Source organism: Delphinus delphis, chromosome 1 (genome assembly GCF_949987515.2).
Source record: "Delphinus delphis chromosome 1, mDelDel1.2, whole genome shotgun sequence".
Taxonomy (NCBI): Eukaryota; Metazoa; Chordata; class Mammalia; order Artiodactyla; family Delphinidae; genus Delphinus; species Delphinus delphis.
The window spans coordinates 36,567,130-36,588,997 of record NC_082683.1 but is presented as its reverse complement, the minus strand read 5'-3'; the positions used below and the strand labels follow the sequence as shown (position 1 = coordinate 36,588,997).

General features: G+C 38.9%; 1 protein-coding gene across 2 annotated transcripts in view; it reads left to right on the top strand.

Moving 5' to 3' along the window:
• The window catches only part of EIF2B3 (eukaryotic translation initiation factor 2B subunit gamma), a 150,945-nt gene that overhangs the window by 94,405 nt on the left and 34,672 nt on the right, over positions 1-21,868 (top strand). For both annotated transcript variants that reach the window (XM_060021235.1, XM_060021234.1), the window contains exon 6: positions 2,330-2,419. In XM_060021235.1, the coding sequence (XP_059877218.1) occupies positions 2,330-2,419 (90 nt within the window). The remainder of the gene's footprint in view (positions 1-2,329; positions 2,420-21,868) is intronic.

Here is a 21,868-nt window from a genome sequence, read left to right as displayed (position 1 = left end):
AAAAGCCTTAGAGTCACAAATACCTACATTTCCATCCCAGTTCTACTACTGTCTACCTCTGTGACCTAGGAAACTTACTTAACCTCTCTGAGTCTATGTTTTCCTAATCTGTAAAAGGAAGATGGAGATGTTGTGAAGATGTGAAAGCACATTGCAAAATGCCTGGCACATAATAACTATTCAGCAGATGGTGGTTCCAGTCCTTCCTTCCCTTAAGTAACTAGAATCAATTAGAGTATTGGGTTAAAGTTCACATACAGGGAATTCCCTGGTGGTCCAGTGGTTAGGACTCACCACTTTCACTGCAGGGTCCTGGGTTCGATCCCTAGTTGGGGAATTGAGATCCCGCAAGCTGCATGGCGCAGCCAAAAAAGAAAGCTCACACATAGCAATATACTGAGAACAGATGTGAGTTGAGAGCATAGAAGAGTCCTGGGTTAATCAGTGTGCTATAGTCTGAGCCACAAGGATCATGTGCTATACATCTTGACTGACTCAAGAAGAAGTAGAAAACCTGAGTAGACCTAGAGCAATTAATGAAATCAACTTAGTAATTTAAAATCTTTCAACAAAGAAACATCTTTGAGGCTTCAAAATGTAAGGATGGCTTCTTTAGTGAATTCTATCAGACATTTTAAAAAGAAATAATACCAATCCTTCACAAAGTCTTCCAGAAAATGAAAGAAGGAATACTTCCCAACTTATTCTATGAGACCAGTATAACTCTTTGCTACCAAAGCTAGATAAAACACAAGACCAATATCCTTTATGAATATAGGTGAAAAAAATCTTCAACAAAATATTAGCAAAATGAATCCAGCAACCATGTCTAAGTGAGATTTATCCTAAGGGTGCAAGATTAGTTTAATATCTGAAAAACAATTAATATACTATGTTAATAGAATAAAAGATTAAAAACTACATGATTATCTCAATAGACACAGAAAAAAACATTTTTAAAAATGCACTACCCATTCATGATAAAACCTTTCAACAAGGCTTCCCTGTTGGCACAGTGGTTAAGAACCCACCTGCCAGTGCAGGGGACATGGGTTCGATCCCTGGTCCAGGAAGATCCCACATGCCGTGGAGCAACTAAGCCCATGCACCACAACTACTGAGCCTGTGCTCTAGAGCCCGTGAGCCACAACTACTGAGCCCACGTGCCACAGCCACTGAAGCCTGCGCGCCTAGAGCCCATGCTCCACAAGAGAAGCCACTGCAATGAGAAGCGCACCGCAACAAAGAGTAGCCCCCACTCGCCGCAACCAGAGAAAAACCCGCACGCAGCAATGAAGACCCAACGCAGCCAGAAATAATAAATAAATAAAGTAAAATAATAAAATAAATAAATTTATTTAAAAAAAAAGGCTATAAGCCAGTCAAAGCAGAGTTACACAGAGTAGAAGAAAAATGACAACCAGGCAGCTATGATCGGAATTGCCATTTTACCACCCTACTCCTCCCCTCCTCTCCTTCAGCTATCTTTTATTTATTTTATTAAATAAAATGACTTTGAACATTATATTATAAGCATGACATTTCTTAAGGCTGAAACCAAAGATGGCAGACTAAATAGCAACTAGGCAAATGCCTTAATTTGACCTAATTTATTCAAGTCTTTGTCTATTCAACAACTATCTATTAAATATTTATTCTGTGTGAGGTACAATGCTAAGTGCTAAGACTATAAAAATAAATCTCTGCCCTCAGGGAACTTGTATTAGTCTAGTGGGAAAGAGCATAAGTAAGTAAGCTGTTACTTTACTGTATGGTAAGTTATCTAGTAGAGGTGGGCACCAAGTGTTGTGGGAATACAAATTTGGGTTGTCAGGGAAGGTTTTCTAGAGGGAGTATACCTGAGGAGAGCCCTAATGAATAATTAAGAGTAGGGACTTAGGAAGTATTCATAGAATTTTACTTCATCTTCTATGAACATGGAGTAATACATGCCAAATACTAGAGGAAAGCATGGCTAAAGTATGGCCTGCAGGAAGTGGGGCAGTTGGAGTAGAAGCAGGAAAATGTTAGTTACAAGAATTGTGGGTAGAAATTTGTAGTAAAATAGAAGAATGACTTGTCAATGATTTGATGGCTCACCAATTTTCAATGTCTTTGGAAGTCTGAAGACCTCATAAAGTGTGAGAATAGGGCTTACATAAAGAGAAAAACTTTTCTGTGGTAGGATCAGAGCTGATATCCACCTTCTTGGTCTTCCCAGAGTGGGGTGTAGGCAGCATGTCTCTCACCCTTATAAAGTTTCTAATGCCTACTACCTAATAATAGGATAGAACTCATGTGACCCTCTTCTCTCTTATTCTTTTCGCAGGCACCCTAGAATACGTTTCCACACAGGCCTTGTGGACGCCCATCTCTACTGCTTGAAAAAATACGTTGTGGACTTCCTAATGGAAAATAAGTAAGAAGGAGGGGGATAGAGTCAAACCCATAGCACTTAAGCTACACTGTGACTTAATTAACAGTTTTAAACCTTGACAATAACCAGTTATAAATAACACAGTTTGTTATAGAAATGAATTCATGTTACAGCATACTGTTATTTCGTCGGTACCAGAGTCTCCTGCTTGTATTTTGGGGACCTGTGCTATGATAAACCAGTAATTTATTTTTATAAAACTAATAGTAACTTATGAAGCATCTTTCTGCAGTTTCAGGCTCTTTTTCCTTCATTCTGCAAGGGTGAGCCCCTCAACTCTGGTGCTATTTGTCTCCAAGCAGATGTCCTTTCCCTAGGCAATTATCCTGTAGATGGGCCCTCTTAGCAAAGGGCCAGACTCTTACCCAAGAGGAGGAAAGAAAGAAGAGCAAGTTTTCCTCCAATTTTGGAAAAGTCCTTCACATCGAATAAAGTTTCATGAATGCAGAGAAACAAAATTTGGTACTTTCCCTGATTTTGCTTTGATAACAGAACTGTGGACCTTAAATACTTCCCAGAGACTGTCTGGCAGATCATAGGACGTGGATTTCCAGAGAGAAAACTTCCTTTTGTGGTTGATCTCAAGGATTTTTGATAGGAAATGCAACTAGAGTCCTCAGAGGAACAGGAAGGAAAAGATTTAATAACTGCATGGTTAAGAAGAGTAGCAGCTAGTCTTCCTTGATGGCTGCTGGATAAGTTTCTGCCTTGAATAGTACTGGTAGACTGGAAAGCAATCAGGCTGGTACCACAGCAGCAAGTTCCCTCAGAACAGCTGGGGAAGGGAGTCTGAGAACCTGAGTTTAAGTGCTAAGCATGCACTTAAACTCAGGAATTTTAAGGGGATATATACAGGAATATTAAGGGGAAGAGGAATTGTTCCTCCATGCCCAGTATAATATTTCTTGCAGCATCCTAACCCTCACCTGCCTACAACACCTGCTAAACCACTACAGAAAGGCCCATGTAGAGCCAATGGTGAAACAAATCATCTGGACTCCTGGAAAGCTTTCCCAGGGATTATTGTTTCTCTATTTTTTCTCACCAGGACAGTATTGCCCTGCTCCTCTCTGATTTATTATTCTGTTTTTTCATTCAATCAACACATATTTATTAAGCACCTGTTATGAGTCGGGCATTGTGCTAGATCAACTGTGGGATCCATCGTGAATAAGCAGACATGGGCCCTGCCCTCATGGAACTTACAGCCTTAGCTCCACAGTGGATTGTAGAGACTTTGCTTTTTAAATAGCAAGGAAACTTGCTACCAAGATTAGAGTGATCCAGGACCCATTTTCCACATACCAGTGTAGGCTATCCATATTATAAAAATGAAGTTAACTCTTTGCCGTTAAAGGTTTATTTTTTATTTATTTATTTATTTTGTATTTATTTGGTTGCTCTGGGTCTTAGTTTCAGCTCGCGGGCTCCTTAGTTGCAGCTCACCTACTCCTTAGTTGTGGCAGGAGGGCTCCTTAGTTGTGGCACGTGAACTGTTAGTTGCAGCATGCATGTGGGATCTAGTTCCCTGACCAGGGATGGAACCCGGACCCCCTGCATTGGGAGCGTGGAGTCTTAACCACTGCGCCACCAGGGAAGTCCCTAAAGGGTTTATTTTTTATGCCCAAATGAAAATGAAGTCCTGTGAAATAGATCCTGCCCTTGACATGCTGAGAGGGGATACAATAGTGGTAGAGATCATGATTTTTTAAAAATTCTTTTCCTATGGAAAATTTCACACAGATACAAAAGTAGAGAAAGTGATGTAATGAACTCCCATGTATCCATCACACAGCTTCAATAGTCACCAATTCGTGGCCAATCTTTTTTTTTTTTTTTTTTTTTTTTTTGCGGTACGCAGGCCTCTCACTGTTGTGGCCTCTCCCGTTGCGGAGCACAGGCTCCAGACATGCAGGCTCAGCGGCCATGGCTCACAGGCCTAGCCGCTCCACGGCATGTGGGATCTTCCCGGACCAGGGCACGAACCCGTGTCCCCTGCATTAGCAGGCGGACTGTCAACCACTGCGCCACCAGGGAAGCCCTGGCCAATCTTTTTTTTTTTTTTTTTTTAATATTTGCTACCGCCAATCTTGCTAGTGTCACACCGGATTATTTTAAAGCAAGTCATTATGATATAATTTCATCTGTAATTATTTCAGTTGTAATTATCTATAAATATTTCAGTATATATCCCTAAAACATAAACAAATACCTCAATATTACTATCACACTTTAAAAAAAAAAATCTAACAATACTTCCTTAACACTACCAAATGGGATTGTAGCTTTTGGTGTCTGGATATGCAGACAGTTTTGCAACAAAGCTAGCCTCATCCTGGCTGCTGTAGCTCATTTGGCCACCACCAGTTAGCAGTTCCCACACCTGGCAAGTGTAGTGTTCCTTGAGGACAAGCCTAAATATGGTGATTCTGTGGCTCCAGCTCAGAAGCTCTGCCAAATGGGACTTTCCCAGAGCTTGCTGTAATAAAGAAGTATACAGAGCCTTAGCTCCACTACCTCCTCATCTCAAGGTCTGTTAAAGAGACCCTTATCTCTTCTTTGCCCCATCTACCCTTTACTTCTCAGAGTTGTTGGGATTAAAGGCATTATATTGAAAATTGGTAAATTTCAATATAGAATTAGGAAAAGTATAAAAGCACAGCAGGACAAATTAGAATGGTACTTGAGGGAGATTCTTTATTCCTGGCTGGAATAGTGGAGGTTCTGTCTCAAAGCTTTGAGAGATGGGATTGAACAGGTTGGTGGGAGCAGTGTGTACAAGGCCTTAACAGCTGAGCAGGGAGTTACAGGTCTTTAAACAGAATAGTCCCATATGGAATGAGCAACGATTCAACCTGGCAGGGGAACATAGACTATTCCAAATGGGAAAGAGACTCTTTCAAGGTAAGTAAAAGGCATTTATAGTAATCTGACTATGAGGACTCCTTTAGGGATGGAAAGGAAAAAGTAAACCTAGGAGACATAGCTTTAAGAAAGGACTGCTTTAGCAATCCTTTGTTTCACCTATGAAAATTAACATTCTGCCCTGTATATTTTTCTAGTTGTCTACATGTTAATGTCTTCCACCCAAATTCCTTGACATTAGATACGTACCTGGATTGGTAAGGCATTCAATATATGCTTGGTGAATGGAAGGAAAGGAGATGTGGTGACAGTTTAGACAGCAGAAGTAATTTTGTACATCAGTAGTTAGAGAAGAGACGAGTATTTCTGCAGTTGACTAAGTAGAAAAGCTATAGGGAAAGCTGTGGAGAAAAGAAAACCTATACTGTCTTTGACAAGAGAAGTTTAGTAAGTGAGCTGTGTGACCCTGGACAGGTGTCTACCTTTCTGTACCCCACTTTCCTCATCTGGGACACATTGTACCTGACATGTGGTGGTTGTGAAAAATACTTGTAAAGAGCTTAGAGCAGTAGTTGGTGCATAGTAAGAACTTTTAATTGATCACCTACTGTGTTGCTAGATGCTAAAGATAAAAAGATGGAGTTTCTGCCTTCAAGTTGCTCACAGTTTAGGGAGAAAGGGACAGGTTAAATTATTACAATAAAATGTGCTAAGTAGTATGAGAGTATAGTAGAGTAGTATAATAGTATACCAGAAGCACAAGGGAATTTTGGGGGAATGATGGAAGTACTCTATATCTCGATTTGGAGTAGTGATTACAGTAGTATACATTTGACAAAACTCATTGAACTGTATGTTTAAAGTAGGTACATTTTATTATATGTAAGTTAACTTTATTTAAAAAATTGATTTTAAGAGTTTAAAAAGTGAATTGGACTTACCACAATTTTTTTAAAATTCAAAGCAACAGACATTTAATACATACCTAAATATATTCTAACTGCTGTGTTGGAGGCTGAGGATACCAAGATGAATACAAAGTCTTATAGGCCATTGTCTCTGTAACCTTGAGAAAATTACATTATGAAACAAGAGGAAAAAAAAAAAAGCCAGAGATCCCCAGTCTTAGTAAATGGGAAAAGGGCACCTCAGGCAGCAGGAGTGTCATGACAGCTGGAAGATGTTCCAGCAGCAGTGGGAGGGAGGGAGGGATTGAATGGTTTTTGAACTGAACTAACATCAGTGGTTCAGATTAACTTTAGTGGCAAAATCCATCAGTAAAACTGGGCAGAAATTAATAAGGTAATGTATTTCAATATTGATTTTTAGCTTACAGTCTATCATTTCTCAACTGGCTTAATATAGCATTCTCCTTGGTAGTCTTCTGCCTCCAGGCTCTCCCCTTTTAATCCATCCTCCACAAAACTACCAGAGGACTTTCTAAATTGCAAATCTGACTGCATCATTATTTGGTGACTAGCATTGCCACGTCCCAACATTTACCAGTTGAAGTAATGCACGGGCCCAGGAGTAGTGCCTGGGGTAATAAGGATGAGGCAGGAGTTTCCTTAGGGATGCCACTGTTTGGCTTGGATGCTGATATCTTTTGCTGAATGTCTGCTAGTCTACATGTGCATTAAGGCACTTAGCTTCATCAGTATGTGATCTTAGAACTAACTCAAGCTTTCTAAGTATCAAATAAATCTTAGAAGCCATTTAAAAAAAAAAAGAGGATTGGTAAGTTTGACTAATAACAAGTTTTAAAATTCTATATTGTGGGGGGAAAGTAAAACCAAATAAACATGGTGTAAAAATAAACAACAAAAGTGGGGGGAGGGGATATTTGCAATACCAGGATAGCCCAAACACTAGTTTCCTCACATTACAAAGAGCACTTTAAAATCAATAAGGAAAACACTAATGACTCGAGAAAAATGGGTAAAAGTTATAGGTAGTTGGTTCATAGAAAAAGCTAGTACACATATGAAAAGATGCCTGCTCTTATAAATAAAAATGCACGTTAAACAGTTTTAGAATACTGTCTTTATGGCAAAGGTTTTTAAATTTTGTGATAAGCTAGTAAAGCTGTGGGGAAATTCTCTTATGCTGTTTTACATAAACTTTTTGTAGGGTAGTTGATGATACCTATCAAAACTTAAAATTATATACTCTTTGACTAAGCAGTTCCTCCCCGAAGAATGTATCCCACAGAAATATTTACTTAAGAGTGTGGAAATATTCATTGCAAAATGTTCTTTGCAACATCCTTCATAACAGGGAAAAGTTATAACAATTTAAACAGGGTAATTAATTATATTATTGTGTAACTGTTAAAAAGAATGAAGTATAACTCTGTGTGGTGATATGGAAAGATTTCCAAGATATATTTACTAAAAAAAGCAAGTTGCAGTATTAGGGTGTATTTTCAGTGTAATATGATTCTATTTTTTGCTTTAAAGAAATAAAAAGATATACATATATATGCTTTAGAAGTTCTTTTTATCCATTTCTGAATGCAGTATGACAGATGGATGTTCCAAAGACTGTCTTGAAAATTTTAATTCAAAAATGTCTTGGATTTTATGTCCAGAGCCAGAGCAGAGCTTAGACTGAGTATTGTTACTGTGATGCTCTTGATGCTGAGTGGTGAGCTAAAAGTTTCTCCTCTTTTATAGTGTTATCTGATCTAAGCCTAAGGAAGCTGGCCTCCTAGGAACTTTTTGTTTGGCTTAGCAGGAGTTGCTCCAAAAGGAGACCGGTCCTGTAGTGAACTGAAGCAATATGCTGGCTCTCTGAGCTGAAGCCTGGAGAGACAGGAAGTTCATACCAGAATTAGTCCTGGTTTCCTTTACCACAGAAACCCAGAAAAAATTGTCTTTCTCTCCCTTTTCCTAACCTGCTAGACCTGCTAGCTGTTTAAGAGACCCAGAGGAAATTAATCTTCTTAAAAGGAAGAAATAAAGCTGAATACTTCCTTCCTGTTCAGAAAAACCCAAAGTTATAATTAATCTCTTGTAGTGTTTGAACCCAATCCATCTGTGCAGGACATACAGTCTTAGGGTTTGGCCTTCAGAGCAACAACCATGTACCAGATACTATTCTGGGTACTTTTCACACTTCATTCAGTCCTTAAAATATTTCTCTCATTTAGGTATTATCTTCATATTTATAAAAGAGGGAAATGAGGCTTAAAGTCATTTGCTTAATGTCGTATAGTCAGCACCCCAACAAAATCAGCCACTGTTGATGAATTGATTGCTAGCAACATCTACCACATATCTCAGATGTCTCTGTGTTACAGACACACACACGTGCACACATACCTGGGGGGATAAGAGAGTAGTCACAGCTTCCTAGTCTTAGCTACACAGGGATGCAGAGGCGTACGGATGGGCCCCACAAACTAAAGTCAGGAATTGGGGATAGGCAGCCATGTTACAAGGTCAGAATCAGGGTGATAATTAAAGCCACACACAAGATGATGTTATAGACTGGCTAGAAACCCGTGAGTCAGTGTAGGAAAGCAGAGAAAAGAAACAGAGATGAGAGACCATGGGAGATAGGCAGGAACCTTGGTTCCTTACTGTTCAGTTTAAGCATCTATATGACTTAGCTGTACTTGGTTTCCTGTCCTTAGATGTCCTAGAGATTGCATGAAGTATCCTTTACTTAAATAACAGAACAAAATTAAGCTAAGAATCTGTGGTTTATATAACCTTCTAACCAGAGCTGTTATGTGGTAGCTGTGTACTGACATCTGAAGATGTAGATGCTACCAAGATTAAACTAGGGTAGTCTCCTCTGGATGTCTTGGTTACATTCATTTTGATCTCTGGGACTTCTGGGAAATAACTTGCTGCTGAAAAAGGGACAAAGGCCTAGCAACACATTGTATTGACTTATAGTTAACTTAAATATAAGCCCCCCAGCTGAGCCTTGCCTAAGCTATCATAGGTGACCATGGGCCAGATTATGGTAGGAAAGATAACCTTTTTAAAGAAGACTTTTAAACTGGCATAATATTTATAATTAAAGCACTCCTAGGAAGAAGAATCATATGGAACCAGAAAGTCTAAAGCCAGAAGAAAAGATGTGTTTAGTTTGGTGAGGATTTAAAAATAATTCCTCTTTAAGTATAATGCTTAACAGGGGTGCTTGCCTTCTTTCTTCCTTCTCTGACAAATTCTTAAATACCCATTAAAGCTTACCTAGATATTACTCCTTTAGGAAGTTTTTTCTCAATTTTTTTTTTCCTTCACCCCCACTTAGAATAGATACCCTTGCTCTGTGCTACCATAGTATTCTGTGCTTATCTCCATTAGGCATGAGATCATTCTCTCTTCTGATCTTGTATAATCTTCGATTATTACATGCATCCTATTAAACTGAATTTGCATGTCTGTTTTTACTACTTTTTTGAACGCCTTGAGGACAAAAACCAACTCTGATTCATCTTGTGACACACAGTAGATGCTCAGTAAATATAAAGGCAGCCAAACCATCAACTTCATGTGAGGGCATGGATTTACCTGTTTTGTTTCACTGTCATATCCCCACTGTCTAGAATATGCGTGGCACATTTTGGGTACTCAGTGAATAAATTCAGATGAATAAAATGTTAGTTGAATTGCCCTAAGCCTAAGCAGTCTCTCCAGCCTGTAGGATCTGAACCTGTTTTTCTTTCTCAAGACATATGCACCAACACTGAAAATTTATTCTTATAGAAGCTTTTAGTATTTTTGTTAAAAAGGGGAAAAGGATATCACAGAATACTGTATACCAAATACTTGGTTCTAAAGTCAGTACCTTTTAATCTAAAACAATTCCCTGTTTACTCTTCCAGATTATATCTGTTTTCTTTGAAGGAAAAAATAAAAAACTGAAAACAAAGCATAGGGTTAACTCAGCAATCACCTTTTCTTCCCAATTACAGCTCTGCTGAGAGAAGAGGCAAGAAAACCCAAGCCTTTAGTATTCTCCTCTGCAGACTTGAGTTCCAGGCCCTATAAAAGTAGGTTTTCTGTTCTACCTCTTTGCTAACTAATATTTTGAAGGACTGACTTGAAGTGGAAGACATTTAGAGGATTTTAATTCTCTTTTGATTTGCTTACAAAGACAGAAAAGCCAGAATGCAAAAGTAGCCAAATTTTTCCATTTGCCGTGGACATAATTTTTAGACTTCCCCTGAAAACTTAGAGCCACAAGGAGGACCTGATCGCAGATCAAGACAAAATGCTAAAAATAACAGATTTAAGCAGAACTAAACTAAAACATTTCAAATGTTGGATTTTTAATGCTAGTAATATTAATAATACAGAAATGTATTTAGAGTTCATTACATTTCCAAATCAGGAAAGCTCTGCTTCCTATCTCCAAAAATCAGAAGGAAAAATTATTGCCAGCTTTCTGGCCTAGAGGGATTACACTCAATCATTCACACAGTCACTCATTCATTTATTCAAATAAATATTTATTTAGCACTGACTGAATGTTTACTGGTAGAGAGACAGTAAGCAGAAAATTTTAAATCCTGTGGAAAGTGCTGTGGTTGCAGAAAACATGGGATACTAGTTAATATGGTATAGTGGAAAGAGTCATGGGCTTTGAGATAGATGTGGAGTAAGTTTCCGCTCTGCCAGTTATAAAAGCTGTGTTAACCTTAAGCAAGATAACTAACCTTTCTAAGCCTTGATTTCCTCACTTATAAAATGAGGACCATAATACCTACCATGAGGATTGCTGTAAGAATTTGAGATATGTGTATTAATTTCCTAGCACGGAACTCGCACATGATATGGATTCAAAAACAATACATACAGACCTACTAGAGAATGGACTTGAGGACACGGGGAGGGGGAAGGGTAAGCTGGGACAAAGTGAGAGAGTGGCATGGACATATATACACTACCAAATGTAAAATAGCTAGCTAGTGGGAAGCAGCCGCATAGCACAGGGAGATCAGCTCGGTGCTTTGTGACCACCTAGAGGGGTGGGATACGGAGGGTGGGAGGGAGGGAGATGCAAGAGGGAAGAGATATGGGGACATATGTATATGTATAACTGATTCACTTTGTTATAAAGCAGAAACTGACACACCATTGTAAAGCAATTATACTCTAATAAAGATGTTTAAAAAATACATATAATTATTGTCTTTGCTATGAGAGTACAGAAACCTACAAGTGCTACAAAAGCCTTCCAAGGAGAGATGATATTTGAGAGCAGTCTTATGGCTCCGTAAGTTTTCACAAAGTTAACACTCCCTTGTAACTACTATTCAAGTCAAAAAATAGAACATTACCCAGTTTCCAGACGCTCCCTTTAAACAACTATCCCCCCAACACACAAAAGTAACCACTATCTTGAGCATTAAATAAATTTAAGAAGATAAGACCAGATTTATACTTTAGAAAAATCACTGTGCCTGCAACACAAGAGGGTGGATTGAAGGAAGAAGAGACATGATCAAATTGTGCTTTAGAAAGGGTGTTCTGTCTGTAATATAAAGGATAGATTTCAAGAGGTAAGACTGGAGGAAGAGAAACCAATTAAAAGCAGCTGAAGGAATCCAGGCAAATAATGACAGTGGCTTAGACTAGGCAGTAGCGGTAGAGATGGAGAGTTGACAGTTTTGAAAGATTTGGCGGATAAAATCAGCAGTGTTTGGTGACTGGTTGTATGTGAGGAGTAGAGGAAGGAGGAAGAGTCCAGATCATTACCACGTTTCTGGCTTGGGTGACTAAATGAATTTCCATATCACTAAGCAAGGTAATCAGTGTTTGGGGTTGGGGGGAGCATGTTTGAGAGAAAGATGATGGGTTCAGTTTTAGACATTGTGTTTAAGGTACCTGTGGGTCATCTAAATGGTGGCAGAGTCCATCAGGCAGTTGAAAATGTGAGACTAAACTAAAGAAGAGAGGTCTTGGCTATGCATCTACCTTTGGGAATGAGCTGCAAAGAAACCACCAAGTGATCTATCTCAGGGAGACAAATAGCATGAGAAAAATACAGGCAAAAAGAAAAATCCTGAGAAACACCAAATATTTCAGGGGAAACAAAGAAAGAGTTATCAGAAATAGGAACAGGTCAAGAGACTGATGCCACAGAAAGTAAGGGAAGAATGGCCGATGACTGTGAAATTTGGAAGATTCAAAAAATATTTTTAAAATACTACCAATAATTCTACTATTGTGAGATAATTGCGAACATTTTAGTGTATTTCTTTCCATCATTTTATTTATTTTTATATATACATATACACACTTCAGATTGTGCTGTAGAAATAAGTGCTTTCTGCTTTCTTTTTTTAGAATTTTATTTATTTTTTTATAATTATCCATTTTATACATATTAGTGTATACATGTCAATCCCAATCTCCCAATTCATCACACCACCATCCCCACCCCCACGAGTCACTTTCCCCTCTTGGTGTCCATATGTTTGTTCTCTACATCTGTGTCTCTATTTCTGCCCTGCAAACTGGTTCATCTGTACCATTTTTCTAGGATCCACATATCTGCATTAATATACGATATTTGTTTTTCTCTTTCTGACTTACTTCACTCTGCATGACAGTCTCTAGATCCATCCACGTCTCTACAAATGACCCAATTTCGTTCCTTCTTATGGCTGAGTAATATTCCATTGTATATATGTACCACATCTTCTTTATCCATTCATCTGTCGATTGACATTTAGGTTGCTTCCATTACCTGGCTATTGTAAATAGTGCTGCAGTGAACATTGGGGTGCATGTGTCTTTGAATTATGGTTTTCTCTGGGTATATGCCCAGTAGTGGAATTGCTGGGTCATATGGTAATTCTATTTTTCTTTTTTAAGGGACCTCCATATGGTTCTCCATAGTGGCTGTATCAATTTACATTCCCACCAACAGTGCAAGAGGGTTCCCTTTTCTCCACACCCTCTCCAGCATTTGTTGTTTGTAGATTTTCTGATGATGCCCATTCTAACTGGTGTGAGGTGATACCTCATTGCAGTTTTGATTTGCATTTCTCTAAAAATTAGTGATATTGAGCAGCTTTTCATGTGCTTCTTGGCCATCTATATGTCTTCTTTAGAGAAATGTCTATTTAGGTCTTCTGCCCATTTTTTGATTGGGTTGTTTGTTTTTTTAATATTGAGCTGCATGAGCTGTTTCTGTATTTCAGAGATTAATCCTTTGTCCGTTGATTCGTTTGCAAATACTTTCTCCCATTCTGAAGGTTGTCTTTTCGTCTTGTTTATGGTTTCCTTTGCTGTGCAAAAGCTTTTAAGATTCATTAGGTCCCATTTGTTAATTTTTGTTTTTATTTCCATTACTCTAGGAGGTGGATCAAAAAAGATCTTGCTGTGATTTATGTCAAAGAGTGTTCTTCCTATGTTTTCCTCTAAGAGTTTTATGGTGTCCAGTCTTACATTTAAGTCTCTAATCCATTTTGAGTTTATTTTTGTGTTTGGTGTTAGGGACTGTTCTAATTTCATTCTTTTACATGTAGCTGTCCAGTTTCCCCAGCACCACTTATTGAAGAGACTGTCTTTTCTCCATTGTATATCCTTGCCTCCTTTGTCATAGATTAGTTGACCATAGGTGCATGGGTTTATCTCTGGGATTTCTATCTTGTTCCATTGATCTATATTTCTGTTTTTGTGCCAGTACCATATTGTCTTGATTACTGTAGCTTTGTAGTATACTCTGAAGTCAGGGAGTCTGATGCCTCCAGCTCTGTTTTTTTCCTTCAAGACTGCTTTGGCCATTCGGGGTCTTTTGTGTCTCCATAAAAATTTTAAGATTTTTTTGTTCCAGTTCTGTAAAAAATGCCATTGGTAATTTGATAGGGATTGCATTGAATCTGTAGGTTGCTTTGGGTAGTATAGTCATTTTCACAATATTGATTTTTCCAATCCAAGAACATGGTATATCTCTCCATCTGTTGGTATCATCTTTAATTTCTTTCATCAGTGTCGTATAGTTTTCTACATACAGGTCTTTTGTCTCCCTAGGTAGGTTTATTGCTAGGTATTTTATTCTTTTTGTTGCAGTGGTAAATGGGAGTGTTTCCTTAATTTCTCTTTCACTTTTTTCATCATTCGTATATAGGAATTCAAGAGATTTCTGTGCATTAATTTTGTATCCTGCAACTTTACCAAATTCATTGATTAGCTCTAGTAGTTTTCTGGTGGCATCTTTAGGATTCTCTAGGTATAGTATCATGTCATCTGCAAAACAGTGACAGTTTTACTTCTTTTCCAATTTGTATTCCTTTTATTTCTTTTTCTTCTCTGATTGCTGTGGCTAGGATTTCCAAAACTATATTGAATAATAGTGGCGAGAGTGGACATTCTTGTCTTGTTCCTGATCTTAGAGGAAATGCATTCAGTTTTTCACCATTGAGAATGATGTTTGCTGTGGGTTTGTCGTATATGGCCTTTATTATGTTGAGGTAGGTTCCCTCCATGCCCACTTTCTGGAGAGTTTTTATCATAAATCGGTGTTGAATTTTGTCAAAAGCTTTTTCTGCATCTATTGAGATGATCATATAGTTTTTCTTCTTCAATTTGTTAATATGGTGTATCACATTGATTTGCTTATATTGAAGAATCCTTGCATCCCTAGGATAAATACCACTTGATCATGGTGTATGATCCTTTTAAAGCATTGTTGGACTCTGTTTGCTAGAATTTTGTTGAGGATTTTTGCATCTATATTCATCAGTGATATTGGTCTGTAATTTTCTTTTTTTTGTAGTATTTTTGTCTGGTTTTGGTCACAGGGTGATGGTGGCCTCATAGAATGAGTTTGGGAGTGTTCCTTCCTCTGCAGTTTTTTGGAAGAGTTTGAGAAGGATTGGTGTTAGCTCTTCTCTAAATGTTTGATAGAATTCACCTGTGAAGCCATCTGGTCTTAGACTTCTGTTTGTTGGAAGATTTCTAATCACAGTTTCAATTTCACTACTTGTGATTGGTATGTTCATATTTTCTGTTTCTTCCCTATTCAGTCTTGGAAGGTTATACCTTTCTAAGAATTTGTCCATTTCTTCCAGGTTGTCCATTTTATTGGCATAGAGTTGCTTGTAGTAGCCTCTTAGGTTGCTTTGTATTTCTGTGGTGTCTGTTGTAACGTCTCCTTTTTCATTTCTAATTTTATTGATCTGAGTCCTCTCCCTCTTTTTCTTGATGAGTGTGGCTAATGGTTTATCAACTTCGTTTATCTTCTCAAAGAAACAGCTTTTAGTTTTATTGATCTTTGCTATTGTTTCCTACATTTCTTTTTCATTTATTTCTGCTCTGTTTATGATTTCTTTCCTTCTACTAACTTTGGGTTTTGTTTGTTCTTCTTTCTCTGTTCCTTTAGGTGTAAGGTTAGATTGTTTATTTGAATCTTTCTTGTTTCTTGTGGTAGGATTGCATTGCTATAAACTTCCCTCTTAGAACTGCTTTTGCTGCATCCCATAGGTTTTGGATCGTCGTGTTTTCGTTGTCATTTGTCCCTAGGTATTTTTTGATTTCCTCTTTGATTTCTTCAGTGATCTCTTGGTTATTTAGTAACATATTGGTTAGCCTCCATGTGTTTGTGTTTTTTATGTTTTTTTCCCTGTAATTGATTTCTAATCTCATAGTGTTGTGGTCAGAAAAGATGCTTGATATGATTTCAATTTTCTTAAATTTACTGAGGCTTGATTTGTGACCCAAGATGTGATCTATCCTGGAGAATGTTCCATGCGCACTTGAGAAAGAAGTGTAATCTGCTGTTTTTTTGGATGGCATGTCCTATAAATATCAACTAAATCTATCTGGTCTCTCGTGTCATTTAAGGCTTGTGTTTCCTTACTAATTTTCTGTCTGGATGATCTGTCCATTGGTGTAAGTGAGGTGTTCAAGTCCCCCACTATTACTGTGTTACTGTTGATTTCCTCTTTTATAGCTGTTAGCATTTGCCTTATGTATTGAGGTGCTCCTATGTTGGGTGCATATATATTTATAATTGTTATATCTTCTTCTTGGATTGATCCCTTGATCATTATATAGTGTCCTTCCTTGTCTCTTGTAACAGTCTTTATTTTAAAGTCTATTTTATCTGATATGAGTATTCTACTCCAGCTTTCTTTTGATTTCCGTTTGCATGGAGTATCTTTTTCCATCCCCTCACTTTCAGTCTGTATGTGTCCCTAGGTCTGAAGTGGGTCTCTTATAGACAGCATATATATGGGTCTTGTTTTTGTATCCATTCAGCAAGCCTGTGTCCTTTGGTTAGAGCATTTAATCCATTCACATTTACGGTAATTATCAATATGTATGTCCCTGCTACCATTTTCTTAATTGTTTTGGGTTTGTTTTTGTAGGTCCTTTTCTTGTCTTGTGTTTCCCACTTAGAGAAGTTCCTTTAGCATTTGTTGTAGAGCTGGTTTGGTGGTGCTGAATTCTCTTAGCTTTTGCTTGTCTGTAAAGTTTTTGATTTCTCCATTGAATCTGAATGAAATTGTTGCTGGGTAGAGTAATCTTGGTTGTAGGTTCTTCCCTTTCATCACTTTAAATATGTCATGTCACTCCCTTCTGGCTTGTAGAGTTCCTGCTGAGAAATTAGCTGTTAACCTTATGGGAGTTCCCTTGTATGTTATTTGTCATTTTTCCCTTGTTGCTTTCAATAGTTTTTCTTTGTCTTTAATTTTTGTCAATTTGATTACTATGTGTCTCAGCATGTTTCTCCTTGGGTTTATCCTGCCTGGGACTCTCTGCACTTCCTGGACTTGGGTGGCTATTTCCTTTCCCGTGTTAGGGAAGTTTTTGATTATAATCTCTTCAAATATTTTCTCCGGTCCTTTCTCTCTCTCTTCTCCTTCTGGGACCCCTATAATGCGAATGTTGTTGCACTTAATGTTGTCCCAGAGGTCTCTTGGGCTGTCTTCATTTCTTTGCAATCATTTTTCTTTATTCTGTTCTGCAGCAGTGAATTCCACCATTCTGTCTTCCAGGTCACTTATCCATTCTTCTGCCTCAGGTATTCTGCTATTGATTCCTTCTAGTGTATTTTTCATTTCAGTTATTGTATTGTTCATCTCTGTTTGTTTGTTCTTTAATTCTTCTAGGTCTTTGTTAAACATTTCTTGCATCTTCTCAATCTTTGCCTCCATTCTTTCTCCGAGGTACTGGATCATCTTCACTATCATTATTCTGAATTCTTTTTCTGGAAGGTTGCCTATCTCCACTTCATTTAGTTGTTTTTCTGGGGTTTTATCTTGTTCCTTCATCTGGTACATAGCCCTCTGCCTTTTCATCTTGTCTGTCTTTCTGTGAATATGGTTTTTGTTCCACAAACTAGAGGATTGTAGTTCTTGTTGCTTCTGCTGTCTGCCCTCTCTGCTTTCTGCTTTCTTTATTCAGTATTATTTCATGAGCATTTTCCTGTGTCATTAAAAAATTCTTTGTGACCTAAAAGCTTCTTTATGATCAGAGTTTTGCCTATATGCTATTCTATTACATATGTGTTTGATTGTTCTTCCATTGTTGGATATTTGGTTGTTCTCTATTTTTTAACATTAACATTTAACATTTTTGTGCAAAGATTCTTTTTTATTATCTGATTATGTTGTTTATTCAGCAAATATTTATTGAGCATGATGTATTTTCCTTAAGATAGATTTATAGAAATAGAATTATAGGATAAGATAATATGAATGTCTTCAAGACCTTTGTTATGTATTGCCAATTACTTTTCAGAAAAGATTTTACCAGTTTATACATTGTATGAGAAGCACCCTTATCACTAATGAGAATTATTTTAAATCTGCTAACTTGTGAGAGAAATTGCATCTTTTTTTGATATTTATTTCTTTAAAATATTTTTATATATTTTTGAACATTTATATCTATTTCCCTATTAAAAATATTAATCGTTTGTCCTGTATGTAACAATTATTTTGTCTTTTTTATTTGGTGGAGTTATTTGTTTGCATCTGATAGTCAAATCTGTTGTTCTCCTTTGTGATTTCTTATTTCTTAGGAGCTTATAATGTTATGACATGAGGCAGGTGTTTCTGGGAAGGCTGTGTATGAGAGGGAAGGGGGAATGTGAGGTTGCCGAGGCCCAGAACAGTGGACCCAGCTGCTGGTCTTCAGCCCCAAGGTCAGGATGCTCACAGTGGGTCATAGTGGCCTGTCCCACTTCTTGGCACAGCTTTGAGCTACCTCTAGTTTGAGTACAGTGCAGGAAGAGTAATTTTGTCCTCCATTGTGCTGCTAGGCCAACCACATTGTGAGAATTGATCTGATTGCTGAGCCCCAGCAGAGGCAGGTGGGACCTGGCAGGAATGCTTCAGATCCTCTCCCCAGATCCTTGTCTGGTCTCCTTAAAGGGTTCTGCCTAAAAGGGCTGTGTGCCAAGGCTTGTTTGCTTGCCTCTTGCAGTGACAGTTCTGTTTGGCCTATAGTGTAAATATCATGGCTCCGAAATCCCCCAGCTGTCCATGCTTTGTCATTTCTTCAAAGGGAACTGACTTGTTTTCCACCAGAGGGGGCCAAGGAACATTTGCTTTCCACACTGGTTTGGAGCATTAAAAGGGGAGAAAAAAGCTAAGAGTAAGTGCTATTTCATTCTTTGAATTTATATGGAAATTTTTAATCTCCATCAAAGGATCAGAAGAAAAAGCACATTGAAATTCAATACAAGAGCTTCCAGCTTACACAGAATTCTTCAAAGATGTTTGACTTGATCTTTTAAAAATGACAAAAACCATGAACTGTGTAGCTCCAGGGTTCCTAATTTTGCTTACCCTCCTCAGCCTCCACCTCTGTCTTGCCTCCCTACCTACACTCCATCTGTGTGGTCCTGTGTCAGCCTGCAGAGCTTCTTTGAATAGCTGGGAGAGAGGGTGGGAAGTATGAAGCAGCAGTCAGGTTTATAGGGCTGCTTATACATTAACCCCTCTCTCAGGCCACATTATCTCATCTTTCAGAGTCTTGTAACTGGTCTCTCTGTTCATTCTCCTTATTCCAAGCCTATTTTCACTGCTATCAGAATTACCTTATTAAGAAATAAAACTGATCATGTCATTTCCTGCTTAAAAACTACCACTGGCTTGTCTTAGTCCAAACTGTCTAGACTGCCACAGAAGGCTTTCATGATCTGGCTCCATTGCCTCCTTAATCAACCTCATCTCCTCTTCTCCTTAAATCCATAATCAGGCTACTTTCCACTGGATTTTGAATTCTTTGCGGGCAGAAACAGTATATTTCCAAGGCACAGAACAGTGACTGGCATATTGCTACAGTCTTATTAAATGCTAAATTAATTAACTAGTGATTTAAAATTCTAACAAGGTCACAGTATGAGAGAGAAAACTAAAAATCATATGGTAGTCTTTCATTTCCTTTGCTAAGTATAAATCAGGAGCATACTCACTGTACTAAGGATCAGGTTCCTTCTTCCCAGTTACAGATTGTTGGTCATTTAGACCCAACATCCTGGCTCGATACCCATGAGGAAGCACCATGCCTCCAGGGACCCAACGAGGCCAAATGAAAGAGAGCTCCGAAGCTCTTGACCAAGGTTGCTTACTGCTCGTATCTGAGTGATACAGTACAGGAATGTTTCTGCCTTCTGGAGGTTCTTCTACACATTGATCTTTGGTCTGATTTTCTTTCTGTAAGTGGTGTCCTAGACTCATCGGATTTCATGAAAGTAAATTGAAGTTAACTTTGTTGTGGAAATTCTTTGATAGCCATTGATAAATAAGTACAACTGTTATAATGTGAGGGAGCCCACTCTTAAGTAGAAGGGAAGTTGAAATCTGTGTGGGAAATACTTAGTCATCAGAATGATTTTTCTGTTTTTTTTTTTTGTGGTGCGCGGGCCTCTCACTGTTGTGGCCTCTCCCGTTGCGGAGCACAGGCTCCAGACGCGCAGGCTCAGCGGCCATGGCTCACGGGCCCAGTCGCTCCGCGGCATGTGGGATCTTTCCGGACCGGGGCACGAACCCGTGTCCCCTGCATTGGCAGGCGTACTCTCAACCACTGCGCCACCAGGGAAGCCCCATCAGAATGAATTTTAAATTTGCAAAGTCTGAATCAAGCCAGGAGAGTAGTACTGTAGAAGCTATGAGAAAATGAAAGACAAGAAACTTAAAGAAGAGCCTAAAGTTGTAAAATTTGATAATTTGCATAAAAATAGAAGAATCACCTGTAATTCCTCTACTGTGAGGGAGTGTAGAGTAGAAATTGTGTATATAGTCTTTGAAAAGTGTTATTCAACCTGTTAGTGTCAGAAAATGTTTTAATCCATTACCATAACAGAATAAAGGAGAAAAAAAATACACTGAGCTCCATAGATGCAAGAAAAAAATTTTTTTACTAAAAGTCAGTACCCATTCATTGATGAAAGCTCTTAGCAAATTAGGAATAAAAGAGAAGTTCCTTAACCTGATAAAGGGTATTTATAAAACCAATAACATGTGCCAGGTATTGGCTATAAAGCATGAAGCCCAATATCTACACATAGAGGACAGTCAATAAATGGTGGCTTTGATGATAGGGAAAAAAAACTGTAACAATCATCAGTCTAAATGATAAAATAGAAAAATTCCCTTTAAAATCAAGAATAAGTAAGGATGACTGAAGGACTCGCGGGGTGGCCCACTGCGCTGTGTAAAGTTTTCTCCGCGGGGGGCTGGGTTCACATGGTACGTTCGGCCTCAGTGTGAGGGTCAGGACTCTGAGCGGCGGGCAGTCCCGGGGCTCCCATAGGAGTCTAGGGAGGGGCATGGGTCTGGGGCACCCCCATCACAGGCTCCGGCATTCCTCCCTCTTTCTCGCGAGCCGCGTTTCCAGCCCTGGGGCCTCAGTCTCACCCCACTGGTTGGCCCAGAGCCTCTGTTTCCTCCTAGCTCTGGGGGCCGCCGTCCCCTCCTCAGAGTTCCCCCTCTTCCTATCCTTTCACCGGTATGGCTTTGCCCCCAGGGGACTTTTAGTCACGTGCGGAGGCATTGTTTCTGTTGTTACAAATGGGAGGCGCTGCTAGTGGCATCTAGTGTGTGGAGGCCACGGATGCTGCTGGACAGCCTACACCGCACTGAACAGCACGCGTGACAAAGCATTATCTATAGTGCCCGGGTTTGGAAACCCTGCTCTAGGGCCTTACAGTCTTCAAAGCCCTGGATGAACTTAAAGACAAGTTATCTCTGGAGTTCAAGTTTGAGTTGAAACCAGCCTCAAGTTTCACCTGTCCTCACTGACCCGTGGATTTCTGTGTGACCAGGTGGCTTTGGAAGAACTACCAATATGTCCTGGCATTTCTCTTTGCCATTGAGGAAATCAATAAGGACTCCCATCTGCTCCCCAGTCTGTCCTTGGGTTTCAACCTCTACAATGCCTTTCCCAGAGACCAGAGGACCTTGGAAAGTGCCCTGTTTGGGCTCTCTGGAGGAAATCAGACTCTCCCTAACTACAGCTGCCAGGGACAGAGAAAATCTGTGGCCATTGTTACAGGAACCGCGTTGGCATTTTCAGCCGAGATTGGAACAGTTCTGGAGCTCTACAGAAGCCCACAGGTCACATATGGTCCTTTTGATCCCAT